Source organism: Carcharodon carcharias, chromosome 8, assembly GCF_017639515.1.
Source record: "Carcharodon carcharias isolate sCarCar2 chromosome 8, sCarCar2.pri, whole genome shotgun sequence".
Taxonomy (NCBI): Eukaryota; Metazoa; Chordata; class Chondrichthyes; order Lamniformes; family Lamnidae; genus Carcharodon; species Carcharodon carcharias.
Window position 1 is genome coordinate 40,501,188 of NC_054474.1, and position 22,949 is coordinate 40,524,136.

A 22,949-nucleotide genomic window follows, 5' to 3' on the forward strand; every position below is an offset into this window, starting at 1 on the left:
TCCATGGGATTTAACATTACAAAATAGAAAATTGCAGAACCAGAGAATGTTATATATCCTTGAAATCAGGAATGGATCTGTGAAATGGTCAGAATTTTGGTGTTAAATGCTTTTTCACATTTGAGCTATTAAATAAAAATACTGAAAAGGTTATTATTCATTCATTGGAATTTAGTGAATATGATTATCCCAGGGTATCAAAGAGTGGGCAGTTGTCGGTTTGCTCCCTCACCACCATTTCAGCCAATCAGGAAACTAAGTTTCACTCTTTTGACCACATCAGGACAACCTTGCCTTTTATCACCAGACATTGACTTAATAATCATTGCACACTACTGTCCATCCTTGACAATAGCCCTTGGTACAGGAGTTTGACCTAGTTACTGAACTCACCAAACTTCTTAATTCAAAATTAAATCTGTCAATATTAAGGAAACTCAGTCAAATAATTATATACCTGGCCTACATATGTTAAATATAATGACGTAATTAAAATCATCATAACCTTAGTTATTGAATATCCAAATGTGCCTTTTTCAGATGCTAACCAATCTGCTAGGTATTTCTTGATTAATTTTTGAACATAGAAACATAGAAAATAAGAGCAGGAGTAGGCCATTCGGCCCTTCGAGCCTGCTCCGCCATTCATTATGATCATGGCTGATCATCCAACTCAATAGCCTGCTCCCGCTTTCTCCCCATATCCTTTGACCCCTTTCACCCTAAGAGCTATATCTAACTCCTTCTTGAAAACATACAATGTTTTGGCCTCAACTAGTTTCTGTGGTAGCGAATTCCACAGGCTCACCACTCTCTGGGTGAAGAAATTTCTCCTCATCTCCGTCCTAAATGGTCTATCCCGTATCCTCAGACCGTGACCCCTGGTTCTGGACTTCCCCACCGTCGGGAACATCCTTCCTGCATCTACCCTGTCCAGTCCTGTTAGAATTTTATAGGTTTCTATGAGAATCCCCCCTCATTCTTCTGAACTCCTGTGAATATAATTGAAACCAACTCAATCTCTCCTCATTTGTCAGTCCTGTCATCCAGGAATCAGTCTGGTAAACCTTCGCTGCACTCCGTCTATAGCAAGAACATCCTTCCTCAGTTAAGGAGACCAAAACTGCACACACTATTCCAGGTGTGGTCTCACCAAGGCCCTGTATAATTGCAGCAAGACATCCCTGTTCCTGTACTCGAATCCTCTGGCTATGAAGGCCAGCATACCATTTGCCTTCTTTACCGCCTGCTGCACCTGCATGCTTACCTTCAGCATGTGTATGAGGACACCGAGGTCTCGTTTTACATTCTCCTTTCTTAATTTATAGCCATTCAGATAATAACCTGCTTTCCTGTTTTTGATACCAAAGTGGATAACCTCACACTTATCCACATTATACTGCATCTGCCATGCATTTGTCCACTCACTCAGCTTGTCCAATTCACACTGAAGCATCTCTGCATCCTCCTCACAGCTCACCTTCCCACCCAGCTTTGTGTCATCTGCAAATTTGGAGATATTACATATAGTTCCCTCATCTAAATCATTAATATATATTATGAATAACTGGGATCCCAGCACCAACCTCTGCGGTGCCATACTAGTCACTGCCTGGCATTCGGAAAAAGGCCTGTTTATTCCTACTTTTTGTTTCCTGTCTGCCAACCAGTTTTCTATCCATCTCAATACACTACCCCCAATCCCATGCACTTTAATTTTACAAGCTAATCTCTTATGTGGGACTTTGTCGAAAACCTTTTGAAAGTCCAAATAAACCACATCTAATGGTTCCCCCTCATCAACTCTACTAGTTACATCCTTGAAAAATTCCAGTAAATTTGTTAAGCATGATTTCCCTTTTGTAAATCCATGTTGACTCTGTCCAATTCTGCCACTGTTTTCCAAGTGCTCAGCTATTAAATCTTTTATAATGGACTCTAGAATTTTCCCCACTACTGACATCAGGCTGACTGGTCTATAATTCCCTATTTTCTCTCTACCTCCCTTTTTAAATAGTGGGGTTACATTAGCTACCCTCCAATATGTAGGAACTGTTCCAGAGTCTATAGAATCTTGGAAGTTGACCACTAATGCATCCACTATTTCTAGGGCCACTTTCTTAAGTACACTGGGATGTAGATTATCAGGCCCTGGGGATTTATCAGCCTTCAATCCCATCAATTTCTCCAACACCATTTCCCTACTAATACTGATTTCTTTCAGTTCCTCCCTCTCACTAAACCCTGTGTTCCCAAACATTTCTGGTATGTTACTTGTGTCCTCTTTTGTGAAGACAGAAACAAAGTATGTATTTAGTTGGTCAGTCATTTCTTTGTTCCCCATTATAAATTCCCCTGTTTCTGACTGTAAGGGACCTACATTTGTCTTCACCAATATTTTTCTCTTCACGTACCTATAGAAACTTTTACAGTCAGTTTTTGTGTTCCCCACAAGCTTACTCTCATACTCTATTTTCCCCTTCTTAATCAGTCCATTGGTCCTCCTTTGCTGAATTCTAAAGTGCTCCCAATCCTCAGGTCTGTTGTCTTTTCTGGCCAATTTGTATGTCTCTTCCTTGGATCTAATACTATCTCTAATTTGTACTATTTGAACCGTGCTATTAATTAATATATTATGGATTATATTGAGGTTGAAAATTTTGTGATTAGTCAGTCACTCTGAGCAGGAGCAGTAGTGTGAACATTACAAGTGACCTTGGGTTTCACAGGCAAAGGAGATCACAATTGATGTTTCTATCACTGTTCAGGGACCCTCCCCTCTTTCCCTCACATACTGAGAGGATGTTCTGCCCATGGGCGAATCTGGAGCTAAGGGACACAGTTTCAAAATAAAGGTTCTCCCATTAACGTGGAGAGGAGGAGGAATTTCTTCTCTCATCTTTGGAATTCCATACCCTGGAGAGCAGCAAAGGTTAGGCCATTGAATAAATTCAAGGCTAAGTTAGAAAGATTTTGATCTACAAGAGAATCAAGGGTTGTGGGAGCAGGCAGGAAAGTGAGGCAATGATCAGATCAGCCATGAACTTAATGAATGGTGGAGCAAGCTAGAGGGGCCCAATTTCCTCCTCCTGTTCCTAGGTTTTATGTTCTTACGTATTCACTATGTAGGACAATGCATGAAAAATAGACACTTGAATTTTTTAAAATTGCATTAGAAAGAATGCTCAATGGTAGGTTTTTGAATATAAAGTATTCCTTTAATAATTTAATCCAACACTTTCTCGGAAAGCAAATAGGAGATTAGAAGTTATTCTAGCAACCTTATTGGCACATTGTAGTAGTTAGCTGCTGCTCTAAAACAAAGGAAGAAGCTTTAGATTTCTGGCCATTTCCACTGAACTCTGAATTGAGCCAGCTGTCTTGGGAGGATACCAGAGCAGGACGGCCAAGATAGGCGATTCAAAGCTATGAGAGTTCATGGGTGGCAGCCACATTCGAGATACCACCATCTGCAGCATCATATAACCCAAGCTAGAAATTGGAACAGACTGCCACCTAGTGAATGATGGTTCGGCTGAAGCATCTGAAAGGAAATTGGATTGATTCCTGAATCAATATGAAGCTATCGATTTAGCTGGGAAAGCGATGAAAACTGGTCAGTCTGGTTTCTGACCAAAGCCTCAGTGATAGGATGAACTGCAAAGACTGAATTTATTTCTACACTGATGTTCATACAGATGCCATCTTTTTTTTAAAAGAACATAGGAAGAACATTAAAAAAAATAGCTTGTTGATTTTGGCAAATGGAGAATGCACAGATGGTAGAGATTGGGAAATGATTATCCAACTTAGTCATTCTGAGTGGAAGCTTAATTTGAAAGGGATGTTAGAAATCTGTAACTTTATTCACTTGTAAAATCACTTCCCTAACAAATGGGCATGTGCAGATACATGAAATAAGATTTATCTTGGATCACAGTAAAGTGTTGGCTCAGCCACTGAGGTTCTGACAAAAGCCTCCCAAGACCCTGTTGCTGATGTTTTTGTGCTGTTTTTCAGCTGGAGGAAGGTCATTTCCGTTATTCACAATGTAGCTTTCACTCATCTTGGCCAGGTCATCTGGCAGAGGGAACGAAAACTGACAACCCCAGAGGGTGGAAGGGATTTATTCTGGTGAGTTGGTAGAGGTGCGTTTGTGGAATTTGCCTTATGTTAGACTGTCCCATTCTCCTCACTATGGTGCAAGGAGGAGAAAGATAATACTGGAAGTAACAGCCTTTTCCAGAATGTGAGGAAACGAATTATACCTTTCTTCAAATGTATATCAGCCCCAATATTACACGAAAGGCAAAAATAAACATGTGCTGGCTCAAGACTTAGGGTGCACTGAATTTTGAGATGTCCTTCCTCCAAATTTGTATCGACTAGTGGACAGGAAAAGTTTGCCAGAGTCTATACCTGCAGGGAAGCACAACATCCAGTGAAGCAACAGCTTTTAAAGGGCTGCAGATCACCAGAAATAGGGCAGTTATGGTGATGCATGGAATTGAACTAATTGTGTATAGTGGGTAACAGTTGTTCCTTCGATACTGAGTAACTGAAAGTCCTGCTGCAGAAACTGCAGCGAAGGAAAGTGGTCTTATTTGGAATTGCAGTTCAGCATCCATTAAGAACACAGTATTGATGTATGCCATTGAACAAGTCAGTGCAATCGCCTACAGCAACTCCTTCAAATCTGACTGTGTGAAAAAAGAGGTGTTTTAGTATCAAGAGCAAGTTGAGGTAGGTTTGCTCCTCAGATCTAATGGAGATGCAATCAAAAAAGAGCAAAAATATGCTCTAGCATCCAGGCTAAGGTATACCTCTCCAAGACCTCACTCGATTCTTCCATTGTCTCCATGTTGATAGGTTGCTTGTCCATTATCTAGTTTTGAATGGGACCACCATAATTTCCCCCAGCTAAATGTTAGCTAGACAAAAGCCCTTGTGGCCTTATATCCTTAGCACAAATTCCATCGCCCTCCCTGACATTGTCTCAGATAAAACCAGACTAACTACAACCTTGGTATTGGAAAGTCAACTCAGGGTTGAATATCTTTCCATCAAAAAGATTGCCTACTTCCACTTACATAGCTTTGATCTTCTTTGTATGATCCTCAGCTCTTCTGCTGCTGAAACCTTCTTTCTTGCCTTTAATGGCCTTCTGGATGGTCACTTGTCCTCCACCCTCTCCGCTCACCCAAAAATCTGTTCTCCTTATCCTGTTCCACACCAAGGGCTGAAACTTTGGGCATCCCCTGATTGAACCCACAGCTTTGAAAGCCTGCCCGCTGTCCTTAATTGGACAGCGAACCTGTCTTCATGCCTTTTAAGGGCTCACCCATGTGAAGATCATAACCTTAATCAGTTTCCCACTGGACCCGGGTTTCTGACCTGAAAACAAATTCAGCTCCTATTTCTACCTACATGGTAAAAATTCAGCCTCAAGTCGCACTCAGCCATCCCTACTCCTAACATGCCCTACTCCTCTAACTTTGCCTTTCTTTTTCATCCGTCCTTCCTTTCCCCCATTATTGGCAGCAGTTGCCTATGCCCCACATTCTAGAGTTCCCTCTCCCTCCACCTCCCTCACCTCCCTCAGCCAAACTTTTGATCATCACTCCTAACACCCCTTTCTTTAGCCAGAAGTTCATTTATTCCTTATTCCTCTGAAAGACCTTGAGATGTATTTTTCTTTCATACAGGCTCTATATAACTGCAAATTGTTTTTGTTGGTTGCCGTAAAAGGAATTTCACAGTGTGGCAGCAATATTCCTGTTTTCCTGAGAGCCATTCAACCAGTGTTCCCTTTCTTTCCAGTAAGGCAGGCACTCTGGATTGCCACACAAGGATTGCCACTCTCTCAATCGTGTGTGACTACATGCAAAGAATACTTCATATTAACACAAGACTTACTGGAAGTTGCCATGATGCACAAGATTGAGTCATTTGGCTGACATTTGACCAATGTCTCCCAGATGATATTAGACTGCTGAAGTTGTTAGCCTCGTGGTGTGACCCTGTTAAAATGGACAAAGGGTCTGCATGCAAATAATTTTGTTAGGGACAAGGAGAAATTCAAGTTAGTGCTCCTTACCCAGAATACAGTGTGAAATATTACTTGTGCAGATATTAATCTTAGAGGTTGAGCAAGGAAGAAAAGGGAGAGTGGCTGATGTGTTCACTTAGCTGTTCTCATCAGGTCATTAAGCTTCACGGACTAAGAAGGAGAATTGTGGCTCATTGACTAATTATGGGGAGGCATTGATAAGTTGGAAACAGGCTGATGTCGTGCCCACACTCAAAAAGATGACTCATTAGATACCTAACTACAGAACTATGACAATTGATCTATTAATCTTAGTTCAGTTCCACATTAAATAATGGAATTATTTATCAGGAACAAACTCGAGAATTATCTGTACATAAACCATTTGGCAAATGCAGTAAACACCGTCTTACAAGGCGAAGATCTTGATAGACCCATCACCTTGATTTTTTTTAACAAAGTGGTAACCTAGTGGACTGTGGTAAACACACTTCAACTCCTGAATGGCATTTGATAAAGTTTCACACAAAAGGCTACCAGCTGTTTTACTCTAAAAGATTGCATCTTGCATATCTCCTGTACAAGCTGCAAAGCCCAAATCCCTCTAGTCTTATCTCATAATTCAGATCCCTGAGATGATTCACTCACTTTTCCTTCCTATGTGATATTAGAATAAAACTTGGGGAAAGAGCAAAAAATTGGCTGCAGCACAGAAAACAATGGATACTGGTGAGAAGTGTCATGTCATTTGAGGGCAAGTATAAAGTTGAGTGCACTAGGGCTTTTTTGGGACCACCACCATGAATTGTATTCAGAAACCAAATGCAAATCGTAGACACTGTCAAACTAGGAGGAACAGTGAAATTAATGGAGTCAGACTAAAAATTACAGAATGAATTAAAATATGTGATTGGGCAAAAGAATAGAAAATGAAATTTAATGCAAATAATTGTATCTGCAATATCACATAGGAAGGAAAAGTGAATGAATCATCTCAGGGATCTGAGTTATGAGATAAGACTAGAGGGATTTGGGCTTTGCAGCTTGTACAGGAGATATGCAAGATGCAATCTTTTTTAGAGTAAAACAGCAAATGATATAGAAAAAGTTAAACTAGAATACTACTTTAAATTAAATGGTGAAAGTAAGGCAAGGAAACACACGTTCAAACTGGTAAATAATAATTTTAGAACTGCTACCAGAAGTTCTTCAAGGAAAGCAATGATCAGCATTTGTAGTGAACTTTCAGATAAAGTAACGTGGGCGAAACCTTGAAATCTTTTAAGTAGCAGTTAGATGTAGCAATGGGAGATTATGGGGTCTTACTAGATAGATGAATTAAGACAGGTTGAATGGTTTGCTCATCCAACTCATCCAGAGTTGCCTTTCCTAATGGCTATCCAGTGATCCTGCTGTAAAGTGCATGTCTAGGCATAGCTGAGCACATTCAAATAACTAGCGATATTTGGATAGCCTGCTGACATTCACAATGCATTCAAGAACAACTGTTGTCACCAGCACCCTTTCATAGGTATAAGCTGATGGATGTGCAACAAATCTGTTGGGGATGGGGCAGCTTCACATGATGCTCTTTTGCTGTTGGCTGAAGAGACCAATCCATGAGAGGCACATTCTGCCACAGATGCCACATATGAAGTGGTTATCAGATGTCATTGTCATTACTGACACTAGTGGAATTATGCACTAGCATTAATTGGCATACCAGAGAGGGGGAAACCTAGGGGAGAATAGTACTCAATTAGATCCATTGTTCACACTCTTTGCTGTTCTTTCCAATTACTATTTGCAGCAAGTGTCTTGATATCACTCAGAACCACTCAGAGGATGACACTTTTACTGCTTCTGGGAATTTTTTATGCAAATTGCAGTAAATTAAATTACATTGCTTGTGGTAAGCGTTGAAATTCATTGGGCTTATCATGGGCAGTCACATCACAATAAAATCTCTTCCATTTTATAAATTATAATTAACAGTGTCAAACACAACATAGTATTACTCTTCAGGTGATGATTTCTATATTGTTCTGTTACTGACTGCAAGCTTTCAATTCAGGTTTTAGTCATTTAATTTAGTATCAATTTTCTCAATATGCATTCCCATCGCAAAGCCTCACTCCCCAGAGTTATTATGTCCAATTAAAAGATGGAATATCATAGGAAATACACAAAAAAATTCCCAAAATGAGCTTGTGATCAGCAAAGCTGTGCTCTAGAAGTGTGTACATTTAGCAAACATCTCCATTTTGGATCACTAAGTGCATAACCCACGAAGCAACAATATTAAATAGGCACCCCAGCTTTTCAGTCCTATGGGGTCTAGATTTGGAGTTAATTTAATACAATTAAAAAGATGTTAAATGTTAAAATGGTTTAAGTTAAGAATTAACTAGAAATTAGACCCCATAGGTGTAAACTGGTAGAATAAGGGTGAATTTTAGGGACCAATGTCCCATGCCAAAAGGTCTCCTAAAGACATTTGACCTAATATTGGGGTGGGCCATTTTTCAGGTATCACTGGCACCCACCTAAAACAGACTTTTAGGCTCCTTATATATGTAAAAAAGGGACTTAATGTCTGTTTTAGACCTCTCCCTGGGAAACTGGACATCACAAAGCTGAGTAGAAGCCCAGCTTGCTCAACTCCAAATTCTTCAGTAACTACCATCAAAATGTAAGTTTTTTTAAAGTTGTTTTTGTAAATGTCCTTGTACAGTCAAGAGGGATAGTTTAGGACTGCTCCTCTAACTTCACAGTATTTCCATCATTGTTCCCCACCTACCCCATTCTCCAAGCCTTCAGGATGCTGCAAGCAAAGCTGCTACGGGCAAGGCTAGGGACCTTGAAGATGAAGCTTGTCTTCTTAAAATGCGCAATGTGCCTGTGGAAGCACAACAGACTTCAGTAGATTACCCAGATAATGTTAACGAGGCCCCAGGCCTAATTTCAGGACAGCAATGGGCCTCCCGATTGGGATGCACTCCACATTACATGCTCAAAAATAAGCCATGTATCAGGACAGCACTTACACTTCTTGAATCAAATGGTGATGGGTTCAATTTCCACTCCAGAGCACTGAGTGCAAAATCTGGGCTGATACTCCAGTACAGTATTGAGCAATTGCAGCGCTATCAGAGCTGTTGTCTTTGACATGAGATAATAAACTGAGGCCCTTTTAAGTTGATGTTAAAAAAAAACAGTGGTACTCTTTTGAAGTGCTCTGAAGCTCTCCCTTATTTATCCCTTAACTGACCCCCAAAACACAGATGATTTGGTCATTTCTCATTGGTGTTACTAAGACGCTGCTGTGCGTAAATTGTCTGCTGCATTTCCTATATTACAACAGTGACTTAAGTGCTTCATTGACTCTGAAGCACTTTGGGATGTTTTGAGATCATGTATGATGCAATTCAAATGCAAGTCTTTCTTTCCAGGTCATTATTTCAACAATGTTTAGCATAGAAAAGCATCCCAAGACACTTCATATGAGCGCATAGGAGAACACTAAGCCACATAGTGGCAGAATTTTACATTCCCTCGCTGACGGGTTTGTAGGCGGGAATTGGCCTTAAAATTCCTCGGATAGTCTTTATCAGAGAGGCTCCTGTCCACCCCAACGCCCCCACAATTTTACGGTGGGACGGGTGAGGCCAAGGCCAGCCTGCCCACCATTCCCCCACTTGAGGCCTTAAAGTGGCCAATCAAAGACCACTTAAGGTTGTTTCTCGTCCAGCCTCAATTTTCAGGCTCACCAGAGGAATTCATTGGCATAGGGGAAGCTCAAAAAGTGACCCTGTTTAGGCCTCGAGTGGATTTTTACAATTCATTTATGGAATGTCGGTGTCGCTGGCTAGGCCAGAATCTTTTTCCTATCCCTCATTGCCCTTGAGAAGGAGGTGGTGAGCTGCCTTCTTGAACTGCTGCAGTCCCTGTGGCGTAGGTACACCCAAAGTGCTGTTAGGGAGGGAGTTCCAGGAATTTGATCCGGTGACAATGAAGGAAGGTCCAAGTCAAGATGGTGAGTGGCTTGAAGGGAACTTCCAGGTGGTAGTGTTCCCATGTATCTGATGATGGGGGAATAACTCCATCAATGGCCTCCTTTCAACATCAGGCACCTGCCTCCACAAAAGGTCTGGCTCCTCCGTGTGCTCCTTCCCCCCAGCCTCTCCACCAATAGCCCCACCCTCTCCTCTGCCCAACCACTCAGGTCTCACCTCCGCTCCCCGCCCGGCCCTGAGACGCCCCACGCTTATCTGGTCCTGGACTCCCAGGACTTGGACCCTGGGGACTGCTTACAGTCCTAATCTTTACACTGCAGTTTCTGATGCTGCTGGGACTAGAGAGCTGCCAGCTAACTCTAGCGTTAAATGGCTGCAGGGCAGCCAGTATCATTGCCACAGACTCCTCAGATGGCAGGAAAGGAAGACATGCCATCCTTAAAATCCTGGCCGTGGAGATATCAGGACAGATGAACAAAAGCTTGGCCACAGAGGAAGGATTTAAGGAGGAAAGAGAAGTAGAGAGGCCAGGAGGCTCAGGGAGCTTCTAGAGCTTACAGCCTTGCACAGATGCCAATGGTGGAGCAATTAAAATTAGGGATGCTCAAGAAGTCAGAATGGATGATACCAGCTATCAATTGTAATATTTAAAATTGCTGCTCTGGAGAAGCCATAGAATACTTTTGTCCATGTCTATCCATGTTTTGTTGATCTGTTTAAATATATTTTTCTAAACAATGAATTTGCTGATAACATGGTTGTGGGAATCAGCTTAGAGCAGCTCTAACAGCAGAAAGCTGAATCGATGCACTGAATTGAAATGATGACCATTGCAGCTTTTAGAGCAGTTGGAGGGGAATATGAATCCACAAATTGACAAGGAGTGACAATAGCAATTACATATCAAAAAGTAATTCATTACATGAAGAGCTTTGAGGTGTTTTGGAAAAATATATGATCAGGCACAATATAAATGTAAGTATAGTTGTTTGTGATTGTTTGATTTTTTTTAAAGGAAAACTTATTTCAAAGCTGCTTTAGAAATTGCTGTGGTGGTGAGACTTGTTTTTAAAAGGCACCGTAATGTTAAGCCTTCCTATTCAATAAAGGTGTTAACGAGCAGACTTTTTTAAAAAGAGGGCCTCAGTGTTTACAGATCTGTACAATTACTGTGAAATGGGGTGGGGGCGGTGGGGGGTGGGGGACAGACTTTTACAGCATTAAATTAACATGTAAAAAAAATCAAAATCAAAGAGCCGGATTTTGGCTGCTGAAGTGGGAAGCTCAAGTCGGGAAATTTCACAACCCACTGGACCTGCCTCTGTAAAAAGTACTCTAAAGCATGCAAATTTCACTCCAGGGGAGCGGGTGCAGGTTAGAGATAGACCCACCAATCCTGGAAGCAGAGCAAAGGCAGCCACAGGGGTGAGCGAGTACAGAGACGGGCTGCTTAGAAGATCCGCCTTGGTTCCCTGAGATTTCCTCGCAGCTGTTTTAGAAGTTCTTAGGACCTGTAGCCCTCACCCCTCAGACATCCCTCAACTCCCACCCACCTCCCATTGCCCCCATGCCCTCCATGCCAACTCCATAGCCATTCACCCAGTATCCACCATGGGCAGACCTAAGGAGCCATGAGGAGATGAAAAAAACAATCCGACAATCTAATACAGCTCTCACTCCTGCACGCTTGATAGTGAAAAAACTTCCCATTCTTAAAGCCCTTTCAATGCTTTTAAATCTCCTCAAGTGGTTAATCTCTTATAAAAACAAACCAACTTCTATTTTGACTCCACATCAAAGACTTTGGAAGAGCCAAAATGGGGTCTGTTGAACTCAGCACTGAATTTAAATGGCCCTGCTGAGTTCAGGTTTCCTTCCTGTGTGAACCACGCCCTTTCCTCTGCCAGAAATAAATTATCTGTCGGGAATGGGGTCCGCATCCAGGTCCCGTCCACTATTTTAAAGGTCTGCAGAGTCTTCCCAATGCAGTGAAAATTCAGCCCAAAGAAGCCAACACTTTTCTACTCACAAATAATTTCCAGAATATTTGATTGTACCACAGCTGTCTGAATCTTCACTCCTTGAGGGAAACCATGAAGAATTTTCTCTTTTATTATCATGATTTACACATGTTAAGCTCTGTCATTTTGTGGGAATTGAATATTGTCATCTTGACAGAAAGAGAGTGCTTGCTGATTCTAATTCTAAGGCTATCCTGTGTTCTGAATGGTTCACTTTCATTTTCACATAAATTTAATTTGGAGAGACTTTCTTTTCAGTTAATCTATAAAATCAGCACAATTAGAATATTCATGAAGTAGCAGATTTTACAGGGCATGAATGAGGCCATTTTAAAAATTAGCATTGGGATATTTTGAAGAGTTTCACCGCTCCTAATGAAAAGTTTCCAATTACTCAAGAACTAGGCACTGCAGCATCTACAGCATATGGTGTCTTCCTCCATCTGAGCTAAAAGTTCCAGTCTGGGGTCTTCATGGTCTGTATGCTTTATTACACGAAAACAGTGTCACTTTAAACTTGGCATTCATCTCACTGCGTGAACATCTGCTTTAATTTGATCATTCTGTATAGCTAATAGTGACAACAGCCTGTAACTAAAGCAAAACACTGCTGATGCTGGTAACCTGAAAAAAAACCAGAAAATGTTGGCAGTATCTGTGGAGAGAGGGAAACAGAGTTAAGGTTTTAGTCCAATCAGAACAGTCTATAACAGTTTTTCTGAAGCTAAGTAAAAAGTGTTAATTGTTGGGGCTGTTATTCATTAAATCATGGATTGCTGGAGCTGTAAATGCAAATGCTGTATTTTGCTTTCAATTGAATATGTCCCTGTTTGATTTCCAAACAAATGAAACAAGCAACTTACTGCTGAGCAACTACAAAGGTGCAGCAATCCATCGTATTCCTCCAAAACTGAGGCTAAGCCTTAAAATGCCCATATTACTCAGACATGTTAAAATATAATGTAACTACGAGTCATTGAAATTATAGGTTTCATCATACTGCATACTCTCCATGTTCACAGCAGTCCCAGAATAAAATCAACACTATTTTTTACATGGAAACCACTGAAACAATTACTTTTTCCAATCCAGCATGGGTTTTGTACTTCTTAGGCTCGGTACCCACTAATATTTCCAGGCTAATTCATAACAAGCTGAACAAACCCAGTGCAAAACCATTTCAAAATGATCTATTTTAAAATAGCCTCTTGAAGTGGTTTCAAATGGATAATTAAAGCATGAGCCAATTGCTTTCATGTGAGCACATGGGAAAAACTCATTGAAGTCAGTTCCAAAGTACATAAAAAGCAAACAGGCTGCAAACTGAAACCAAAAGCTATCGCTGTTGACTGAGGTACATTAGATACTGATCCCATTAATTGAAAAATTAGCTTCCTGCCTTAAGCGACTTTTTTTTGAGATTGGTGGAATAACAACATGGTTCTTTTTAATCATTAGAAGTGGGTGACCTACAAGTGGTGTTCCTTGGCATGGTAAAACATAGCTTTGAGCAGCTAGATGATGCTCCTACTCACTGAGTTACACATTTCAAGTCCTGCGGAGCATTCTGAGTGAAGCACTAGGTGTTTCATGGAATCATAGAAATAGGATCATAGAAACTTAAGCACAGAAGGAAGCCATATGGCCCATCATGCCAGTACTGGCTCTTTGAAAGGGCAGTGGTACCTATAACCCCACATCTGTACTTTTTGTCCAGAACCTTGTAAATTCCTCATCCTTAAGTAACTGTCCAACTCTATTTTAAAATTATTGATGGAATCAGCTTCTACCGCCATTTCAGGTCGAGAGTTCCAGATCCTGACATCTCTCTGATTCTCTTCGCCTCCCATCTGGATGTTTTACCACTCCTACATCTATAGGCAGGCAATTTGAAACATCTTCCAGAGTCATCCCCGGTTATTTCTCTGGTGGCTAACCACAGTGCACTGGTACTGTGAAAGATTGGAGAGCAGATCATTCACCTAACCCTATTCAGCAATATAGCTCATTTAAGATCCCAGGAGAAAAAGTAGAAAACAGAAGAGACAAAAAAACAGAAAGGTCCATTCAATGACTTTCTTAAAGCTCAATCAGTCTTTCAGATGAAATGTTAAACTCAAGACCCCATCTACCATCAGATGGATATAAAATATTTCAAGCACTATTCAATACAGAGCCTGGGCTTACTTGGTGTCTTGGGCAGCATTTATCACTCAATCAACACCACTAAAATAGATGATCAGATCATTTATCTCATTCCTTAATATGAGACATGCCAAATGAAATTTGTTGCTATATTTGCCCATCTTACAACAGTGACTACACTCCAACGCTGCTCCCTCCATTGGCTGTGGAGCAGCTCAAACAGTTTGTGAACATGAAAGACATTATCTAAATGCAAGCTATTTTTTTCTTATTCCTGATTTATGCTGAGTTAATTACTCAGCCAAGAGTGCAGTGGATGCACTATAGTAGATCCCAGGTCGGGGAAAAATTAACTGGAGTACCCAGCTTTTGATCACAATACAGTAACACCACTGGAAGCTCATAACTAAATTCAGTTCTGATGCCCACCATAATCAATAGCACTAGGTCTGGATCTTCCTTTTCTGGCCAAGTAAGTGAGGGCAGGACAACCATCTGACCCATAGATCTCTCCATTTTCCTGGGTCAGAGGTTATTTATAATGAAGGACTGGATCCCGATGGGATCCTTGTGCCAAAAGGAGTTTGATGCTGCCGATGAGGAAAATCCTGGTTGCACATAAGAACTGAATTGAAGCACCAAAAGAAGCAGATGCAATCCAAAGAGAATAGAAGAAATCTGACAAGGAAGCAAGAGGTAAGGTTTTGGGAGAGTGTAGGTTTTAGTGAAGCTTTCTGCTTCCATTGAAAAATGACAGGATCTTACTGCCACTAGCCCAGAGGCTACTCATGGCCGCCTGCCACCAGCCAGTCATACAGAGTGGTGGTAAGAAGCTAAAATAGAAGGAAAGTGTGCCAGGCACTCAGACCCCATGTCTCCAGCTACATTTATATGTGATTATTGAGGAAGTTTAGGCCAACTATAGTCCCTGCCAGGGAAGCAGGGAGGGAGAGGAGTGGCCAGTAATAATCCCTGTTGTGGAAAATGGAGGATCTAACCTGGTTTCACCCCCTTTCCACATGATTTTAAGTTTTACATATGATTAATAAACATTTGGGTAAAGTACCAAGGAGGCCCATGGAGCTCTAGACAGCAGTGGGTCAACAGGAGTGAAATTGATTTTTATCTGGAACGGTTAATGGGCGAAAACAAATCGGCAACTTGTTTTACACCTAAATGATTCCCTTTTCCTTCGACATCAATTTAAAATATAGTCAGGTAGGTTTCAAATAGCCTGGCTCTTTGTTATTGCCCAAGGCAAGCTTTACCCTCAACACTTTCAGGAGCAGCAGTAGAAAATTGTCAGGAAAAAGAAATAAGGAAAGGTATTTTAGTAAGGAATGCAGGTAGAGGAAAGCGTCAAGAGCTGACTGAGCAACAGAGTGTTGACAATTTGATGTTAAAAATGGAGGATGATAGTTTAATTTTGTTCAAAATTGGCCTTATTAAAACTAGAAGCATTAACAGAACCATGGGAAGATGATCAACTGTTTAAACTGGAAAAACGGCAGGCAATGAGCAAAAATTAGAGAAAGAAAATTCCCAAATTCATGAGCCTGGAAATAGGGGGAGGGGGTGGGTGGACAGCATTCCCAACTGAAGGAGACAGGAGCCTAAGTGTCTATGCAAATTGAAACACCATGCCAGTTGTAAGACACCGTTTTCAACTCTCATACCAGTGGGTGAAGTGTGTGCCCTGCAATGGTTGCTAGACTCCTCAGTGCTTAAAGGGATCACCCAAAGGCCACATAAAAACAGGAGATATTCAGATTGAAAGGTGATTTTGTGAATTCGGGGTTAACACTCCTTCATGATGCTGACCCTCCACAGTCACCTCCTAGAAGCCCCTCCCTCCCCTCCATTCCCCAGCAACCTATACCAGCAAGACCCGCGTTGGATTTTCTAGAAGGCGAGTCTTTTGACCAGCTAATAAAAGGTCAATTTTTTTATGCTTATTTGTCAGGGGTCCTGCACTCCCAACAGAGCAGGTGACCTACCCCCACCTGATAGGTATTTGTGATTGCTCTAGTGGCACAGCTGCATATCAGGGTTATTTAAACAAGGGAACTTCTCCAGCCCAGGAAAGTTCAACAGGCCGTCGACAGAGGTTCCCAGTAGGCAGATGCTGATATTTATACCTCGGCTGAAAGACTGGCAAATTTTTGAGCCCTTTCTGTTTTGCGTTTGCAAACAATGGGGATATAACTTCTTGTGAAGCCTGTCAATGGCAACACAGGATCTCCCTTAAAATATTTGTTTGTTTCAAATCAGTTTCACAAATTCAGTATCGATGAATTCAGTGTTTGTTCCCAAATGGTAGATCAAAGCAATAGATTTGTATTCATATGAAAGAATGACTTTGATACAAGATAAGTGCAGCAGGCAAAAAAAACTGCAAACAAACAAGAAAAATCTGGCTTTCAGCCAAATGTTCTTGAAAGAAAAGAGGAAAATAAATACCCCTCTCCACCAGAAGCTTGGCTGTATTATGATTATAACTGAATTTGATATACAATTAGTGATTTAATGATAGTGACATCAGTCCATCTTGAAATCTTTCTGCGCATGCATAAACTGTCACTGAAAGTCACATTGAAAGCCATCTGAGCAATGTCACAGCCTTCTGCTTCTGAGGTGATTCTTGCTCCACCATCTCAACATTTTCCCACAATGGCATTGCTGAGATTAGGAACTTAACGTGTGCAGGGATTATGGCTGTGAACCCACATCTAAGCGTTCTTAGCTACTGGACCACAAAGCACCAATCCCCACTGCAATTATCCCAGTAATTTTTTTTTAGCTTTATCAAATAGCCCACACATAAACATTGTCCCCACTCAGACATGAAAAACAATGATCGTGGGCAAAGTACCAGAGCCCTGTCGACCCCACCCCACCCTCCAAGCAACATTTCCCCAGCCATCATGGAAGTATATCCTAGCAGGCGTAATTACCTTCAGAGCAGGATGGCAAAGATGATAGGTTCTGTAAGGTTGCTGAAATTATTGGCAAATTAGCTAACTGGATGGAAAACTAGCAAAGTAAAGCAGAAGATGATGGGAGGAAAGGTTTGACTGGGAGAAGGGGCTGAGACTAGAGATGTTTTGCAGAGAACTGTGTCAAATGGCTAGATGTCAAGCTGATATCGAGATGTGCCTTTCTTGTATAATAATAAATGTTTTTAAATTTGCTGGTGGCATTAAGCTAAGTAACCAGGTAAGGCGAATGGAGAGATTGATCATATTTAATGGGATCTGGACCAATTAAGCAGATTGCCTGAGATGGATTTTAATGGACATGAATGCAAGTTTATGTGAATGGGAAGAGGAAACATGAAGTGCATATATGATGAAGGGATGTCCATTAGCAAAGATGGAACAGGAAAAGAATTTGGATGTGATTATCGATCATCCACTGAAGTTTCCAGTCAATGTGAAGCTGCTGTCAACAAAGTTAATCACATTTTAAAATGTATCTCAAGGGCATGCATTTTCTTTTTCTCTTTTGCCAATTTGTTCCTCTTGTCTTATCCTTTTTTCCTTGACTCCTTGCTGCAGTACAATCACAAGGGCATTGGTCACCTTCTGATATCGCACCCAAATGACATTTTGCCATGTGTGAGCCTGAGAGTGTCACAAACTATTTAACATCAGTGGCCAATGCACTGAAGCCTATCCTGTCTTTCTCCTACATCCAGTCACATGCAGTCCAACAACAAAACAACTTGTATTTATATAGCATTTTCAATTTAATAAAACGTTCCAAGGCGCTTCACAGGAGTGCTATAAGCAAAATTTTACACCAAGCCACATAAGGAGATATTAGGACAGTTGGCCAAAAGATTCATCAAAAAAGATTTTAAGGAACATTTTAAAGAAGGAGAGAGAGAGGCAGTTTGGAAAGGTTTCGGGAGAGAACTCCAGACCTTAGGGCCTAGATAGTTGAAGGCAGGCCACCAGTGGTAGAGTAACTAAAATTGGGATGCTCAAAAGGCCAGAATTAGGTGAGTGCAGATACCTAGGGCTGGGGGGAATTACAGAAATAGGATGGAGCAAGGTCGTGGAGGTAATTTGAAATCAAGAATGAAAATTTTTAAATTGAAATATTGCTTAATCAAGATCAATGTAGATCTGCGAGCACAATGGGAACAAAACATTTGCTGACTTACTAATTCAGGACGCTGAGGCCAAATTCTTTGGCACTTCTACAACCAACCTTAATCCACGTTCAACCAAGATTTAACCCAGGGCTCTCTTAGTTTATATGGCCCAATTACTCACTGTCTTAACCAATTAGGAGACTCCAAAGTTCTAGGAAATAAATTGTAATCTAATACAGTACATTAGTGAGCTATATTTAGAACATTGAGGGAATCTTCTGGAGGTGATAGAGATCTCGGCTGGTGAGACTCTCTTGTCACCACTTTTCAAGAAGGGCACCACATCTTGTGCCACTCAGGCACTTAACAGGCCAGCAGCAGGCCTTGTCCTGGGTCAACGACCCCAGGGGCAAAAGTCCTAACCACTGAGTTTGCAGGCCAATCAGAGGCCGACAGCTCTTCTGTGATGCCACCGGGGAGGTCGTGGCTGCTGCCAGCACTACACTCACCTGAGGCCTCGAATTGAGGAATCCCAGGCACAGTAAAGGCAGGAAGGGGATAGCGAGAGACCCCCCCCTACCCGGAGTCTAAAAAAACATACCAGGGTTTACTTGTCATGCTCCCTGCATGGCAAGCACACCTCAGCCCCCACCCACTGCTGGGTTAATACCCCTTAAGTGGGCATTAATTGCCTTTCCAAACTTAATCGAGGTGGAGGCGGGAAGGTGGCAGGATCCCATCCCACCTGATTAAATACCCTCCCACCAGCATACTCACCATAGGGAGGGCACAAGATTCCGCTTCCTATAGGCAGTTTGAACACACAACCTGCATTCAAGAAAGCAACAAATTGACTTTGCATTCTTCTGAAGACTGTCACATATTAAGCTTGTTTTCATTGAAAGATGGCAGAGTGGACATGATCCAAGTTTCTTAAACGCTGAGATCAATGGAAGCTGGATTTTAACTGGCCATTCTGGTGTTCAGATTGTATTTGTTGATGAATTTGAGTCCAAAAACAGGGAGAAATCAGCTGAAACAAAAATGGTTTTGGGACCAATGAGTTTGTAGTTAGAAAACCTCAGGCTTTATCAGCGAGGCACCTTTGGAAAGAACAAACGTACAGTAACTATTAAACAAATTAATAAACACAAAGTATGGAAGTACTAAACACAAATGCATTCACAATGTATATTGCTTATATAGGTTGATCTACATTATTAGCTGCAGCCTCAATATGTCTTTCCTTGTGGAACTCTGTTCAACTCAATGTGACACATGCAATTAAAAGTATATCCTTGTTTCCCCATCCATTCAAAGGGTAGATGAGGTGCTCCTGCTCCACAAATGAAAAGTGACTGCATGCCTCACACCAGAATTGAACTAAGCTGATGCTAAAATTTTTCAGTTTATTTGGGCTGAACCATAAAACGCACTGGAACATTGAAAATTTCCTTTTCACATCTGGCTTTGAATCAAGCCAATACTGATGGGAAAGTTGTGTGTGTGTGTGTGTGTGTGTGTGTGAAGTGAATTTGGGACAGTCTCAGACTGCTCCTCAGCAAGCACAATCCACTGCTTTATCTTACACTTCTAAAGTTAGGGTTAAGGAATTATGTTAGGACAGGGTCAAGGAGATTTACCATGATTTCAGGAGTTTTTATGGGACAGAATATTAGATTGAATTTACGGCACAATAACAGGCCAGTCAGCCTAACAGGTCTATGATGGTGTTTTAAGGTCCCATTTACTTCATCTAAAAGCAACTCATTGTAGAAGGAACTTTGTACAATATCTAATGCCTGTCATGTCACATGGGAGTACTTGACAAGGCAGAGTAGAAAAAGCAGTTTTAAAACAAAATCTAGTGCTGTGTAAATAATACGTATTACTGTAATGACAATGAGCATCACTGTGTTCCCAAGTCACTGAGGTGTTGGTGCATTATGTCAAAATAAGTCCAATGAAGAGACTGAATTTCTAAATCATTTATTCTTTTCTCTTTCAGTCAAACAAGGTTCCTGTGGTGCAGCCATCCCATGCAGTCCATCCCCTCACGCCTCTCATCTCATACAGCAATGAGCACTTTGCTCCCAGTTCCCACTCACCGCACCTTCCAGCTGAAATCAACCAGAAAACAGGTACTCCTGATTGTCATTGTGTCATTCATTTCCAACATGTTAATTCTGCTAATAAAATGACAGCTGCAGTGGTAACATATTTAACACACAGAGAAAAAGAGCCAAGTTCAGATCCAAATCTCACAATTGAGTGGAAAGGGGCAACTTGTAATCTTTGTCATGAATACAGAAGATTCAGGGGAGGAAGCTGCCATCCATCTGCATATTATATCTGCTGAGACGCAGTGACACTGAACCTTGGAGCATTATAGAACCACGGAGTGTGGACAATTGCAGTTTGATCCATGCCATTCAGTACTAAGCTGGAGCTGTATTTTGCTATCCTCCCTAGCAAAAAGGGAGTAAATTGGAAGTGAATATCATGACTGAGCAGACCCCAGCATTTTGTTGCAGCTGGCTACAGATGGCATTGACAGCTGTCTGCAAGATGCCACCCATCCTCATGCACAAGGCAGCAGTGTGACAAAATAGAGCTGGGCAATACATTGCAAGAAAAAAGAAATGACTGAACTTCTACAATGGTCTGCTTCAATTTCAATGAATAGAAGCACATTGATTGAAAGGGCAGTGGACAAGCTGTCAAATTATTCTGACTCAAGCAAACTTCTTGAAGTAAAACTCTGTACACTGTGTTTACAAAGAGTTTCCTGCTTGCCAGCTCTTATTACCTTCTCCCAAAAAATCCTCCTGCTTTAAAGGAGCAATTCACATTCCTGCAAAGCTTTTGCAAACCATTTTGTCAGTGATCTGCTTCAGCCAAGAAGTCAAACCAGCAGTGAAGGCAGAAAATAAAGAAAAGTTGCAACCAAAGGTAACAATCTACCAGAACATGCAAACCAGAGAGTTAATGTTAGTTATTGCACTAACTGAGCCTCTTTCTCCCAAACCTTGCTGAAAAATTCTCAGTGCAAGTCCCTTTATCAGTCAATGAGACATAAAGCTCCTAAAGGTTCTTAATGAGTGCATTGCAGTGTCTTGTTAAGCCATACAAATCAGAAGGTTTACCATCCTTAGTAATTGCTGAGCTAACTGATCTCAGCTGGATGCCAGTAATTGATCCTAAAGTTCTCCGGCTAGGAAGAAGAAACACTTCCCAGTGTATCAGCTAGCAATTCCTATTGAAAAATGCACACTTGTGGGAAACATCTGACCTATGGTAAAATAGCCTATAATGCACACTAGTCCCATGGGTGAAGGACGGACCCCAAAATTTAGAACAAGAGTCCATGAGAGCCATGAAAGAAGTTGCTCAGAAATTATTTTTCCAAATTAACCTTGACAAAAATAAATGCCAGCATCTTTATGCATGAAACTAACACGAGGTGTCAGACAGTGGTTTAACCTTTTCCTTCCCAAGCAAACTAAAGGCATGTAAATTAATTAACGAAATGTGCGATTGTGGTATACTTGTGTCAGGGATTTGACCGGAAATAACAGTGAAAAGGCAAAGTGATCTTTACATTATGAGTAATATCTAAATGTCAAGTCAGGTCAATGTGAGACTGAGCTTTGGAGTCTGTGCTACTTAAAAGAAGTTGTGTCATCACGTTTGGGGGCTTTGTAGTCGAATTTAGTTTGTGGTAGAACTTGGAGTTTGTTCTGAAAACTTTGTTGGAACCTTGCTGCCGCAGTTTGTATCAGAGGGAACTTTCAGTCTGCACCCAAACTTACATTCAATGTATTGAGCCTTTCTCTTTGCATCCCTCCATTATTTTGATGTTCATTTTTAACATCAAACTTGTATGACATGGTTTGAATTCTGTCTACTTGGCAGAAGGCGAGGTAGACTCACAAAAATAAATGCCAGCATCTTTCTGCATGAAACTAGCACTAGGTGTAAGACAGTGGTTTAACCTTCCACATTTCTTCCACTTTATCCTGCTGTTCTGAACGGGTGTAAAGGTCACCTGCCGGAAATTGGCAGTGGAGTGGGGTTGGGGTGGAGGTGGAGGGGAATGTGGAGATTTGGGGATGTTGTAAGGGTTTTTTCAGTAGGTCTCACTAAGAGGTTCAGAGGCTTGTAAGTTTGAATAGCAATGTTTATTAACACATAGGGTGGGATTTTCCACCCCCCCCCCCCCCACCACCCCGCCACTGCTGGGATCTTCTGGTCTCACCGAAAGTCAATAGACTCCTGGCTGGGGCACCACCTCGTCCGTGGCAAATCCCGCCCGCCACGGGGCTGGAAAATCCTAACCATGTTTACCTATGTACAAAGTATAGCTCTGACTAAGCAGTAGCTTCATGCTGACTTGTCCTTGTCTCTCTCCATACAACTCTGTCTCCTGTCTACTTCCAGATGTCTCTCTACATCATAATGTGGGCGATAAAGCTCTCCAGTCCGCCATTAACCCTTGCTATGCCGAACACCCTTATGCTACACCTCCCCACAACTTTTACCAGCATATTTACAATCCTTCTTTCCATGCTATCCCATCTCTTCCTCCCCCCACCCCATCCAAGTCTCTAACTTTATAA

At 41.4% G+C, this 22,949-nt stretch overlaps 1 protein-coding gene and 1 long non-coding RNA gene across 17 annotated transcripts in view; one reads left to right on the plus strand and one right to left on the minus strand.

Moving 5' to 3' along the window:
- The window catches only part of tcf7 (transcription factor 7), a 195,250-nt gene that overhangs the window by 120,469 nt on the left and 51,832 nt on the right, over nt 1-22,949 (plus strand). For 11 of the 15 annotated variants that reach the window (XM_041193493.1, XM_041193494.1, XM_041193495.1 and 8 more), the window contains exons 4-5: nt 4,021-4,134; nt 20,339-20,471. In XM_041193493.1, the coding sequence (XP_041049427.1) occupies nt 4,021-4,134; nt 20,339-20,471 (247 nt within the window). The remainder of the gene's footprint in view (nt 1-4,020; nt 4,135-20,338; nt 20,472-22,949) is intronic. The other 4 variants (XM_041193496.1, XM_041193498.1, XM_041193499.1 and 1 more) reach the window with 1 other exon arrangement.
- Nucleotides 12,314-22,949, minus strand: part of LOC121280985 — a 65,685-nt gene continuing 55,049 nt past the window's right edge. For both annotated transcript variants that reach the window (XR_005943781.1, XR_005943780.1), the window contains 2 exons: nt 19,108-19,363; nt 12,314-12,741 (listed from right to left, as the gene is read on the minus strand). This is a non-coding gene — a long non-coding RNA (uncharacterized LOC121280985). The remainder of the gene's footprint in view (nt 12,742-19,107; nt 19,364-22,949) is intronic.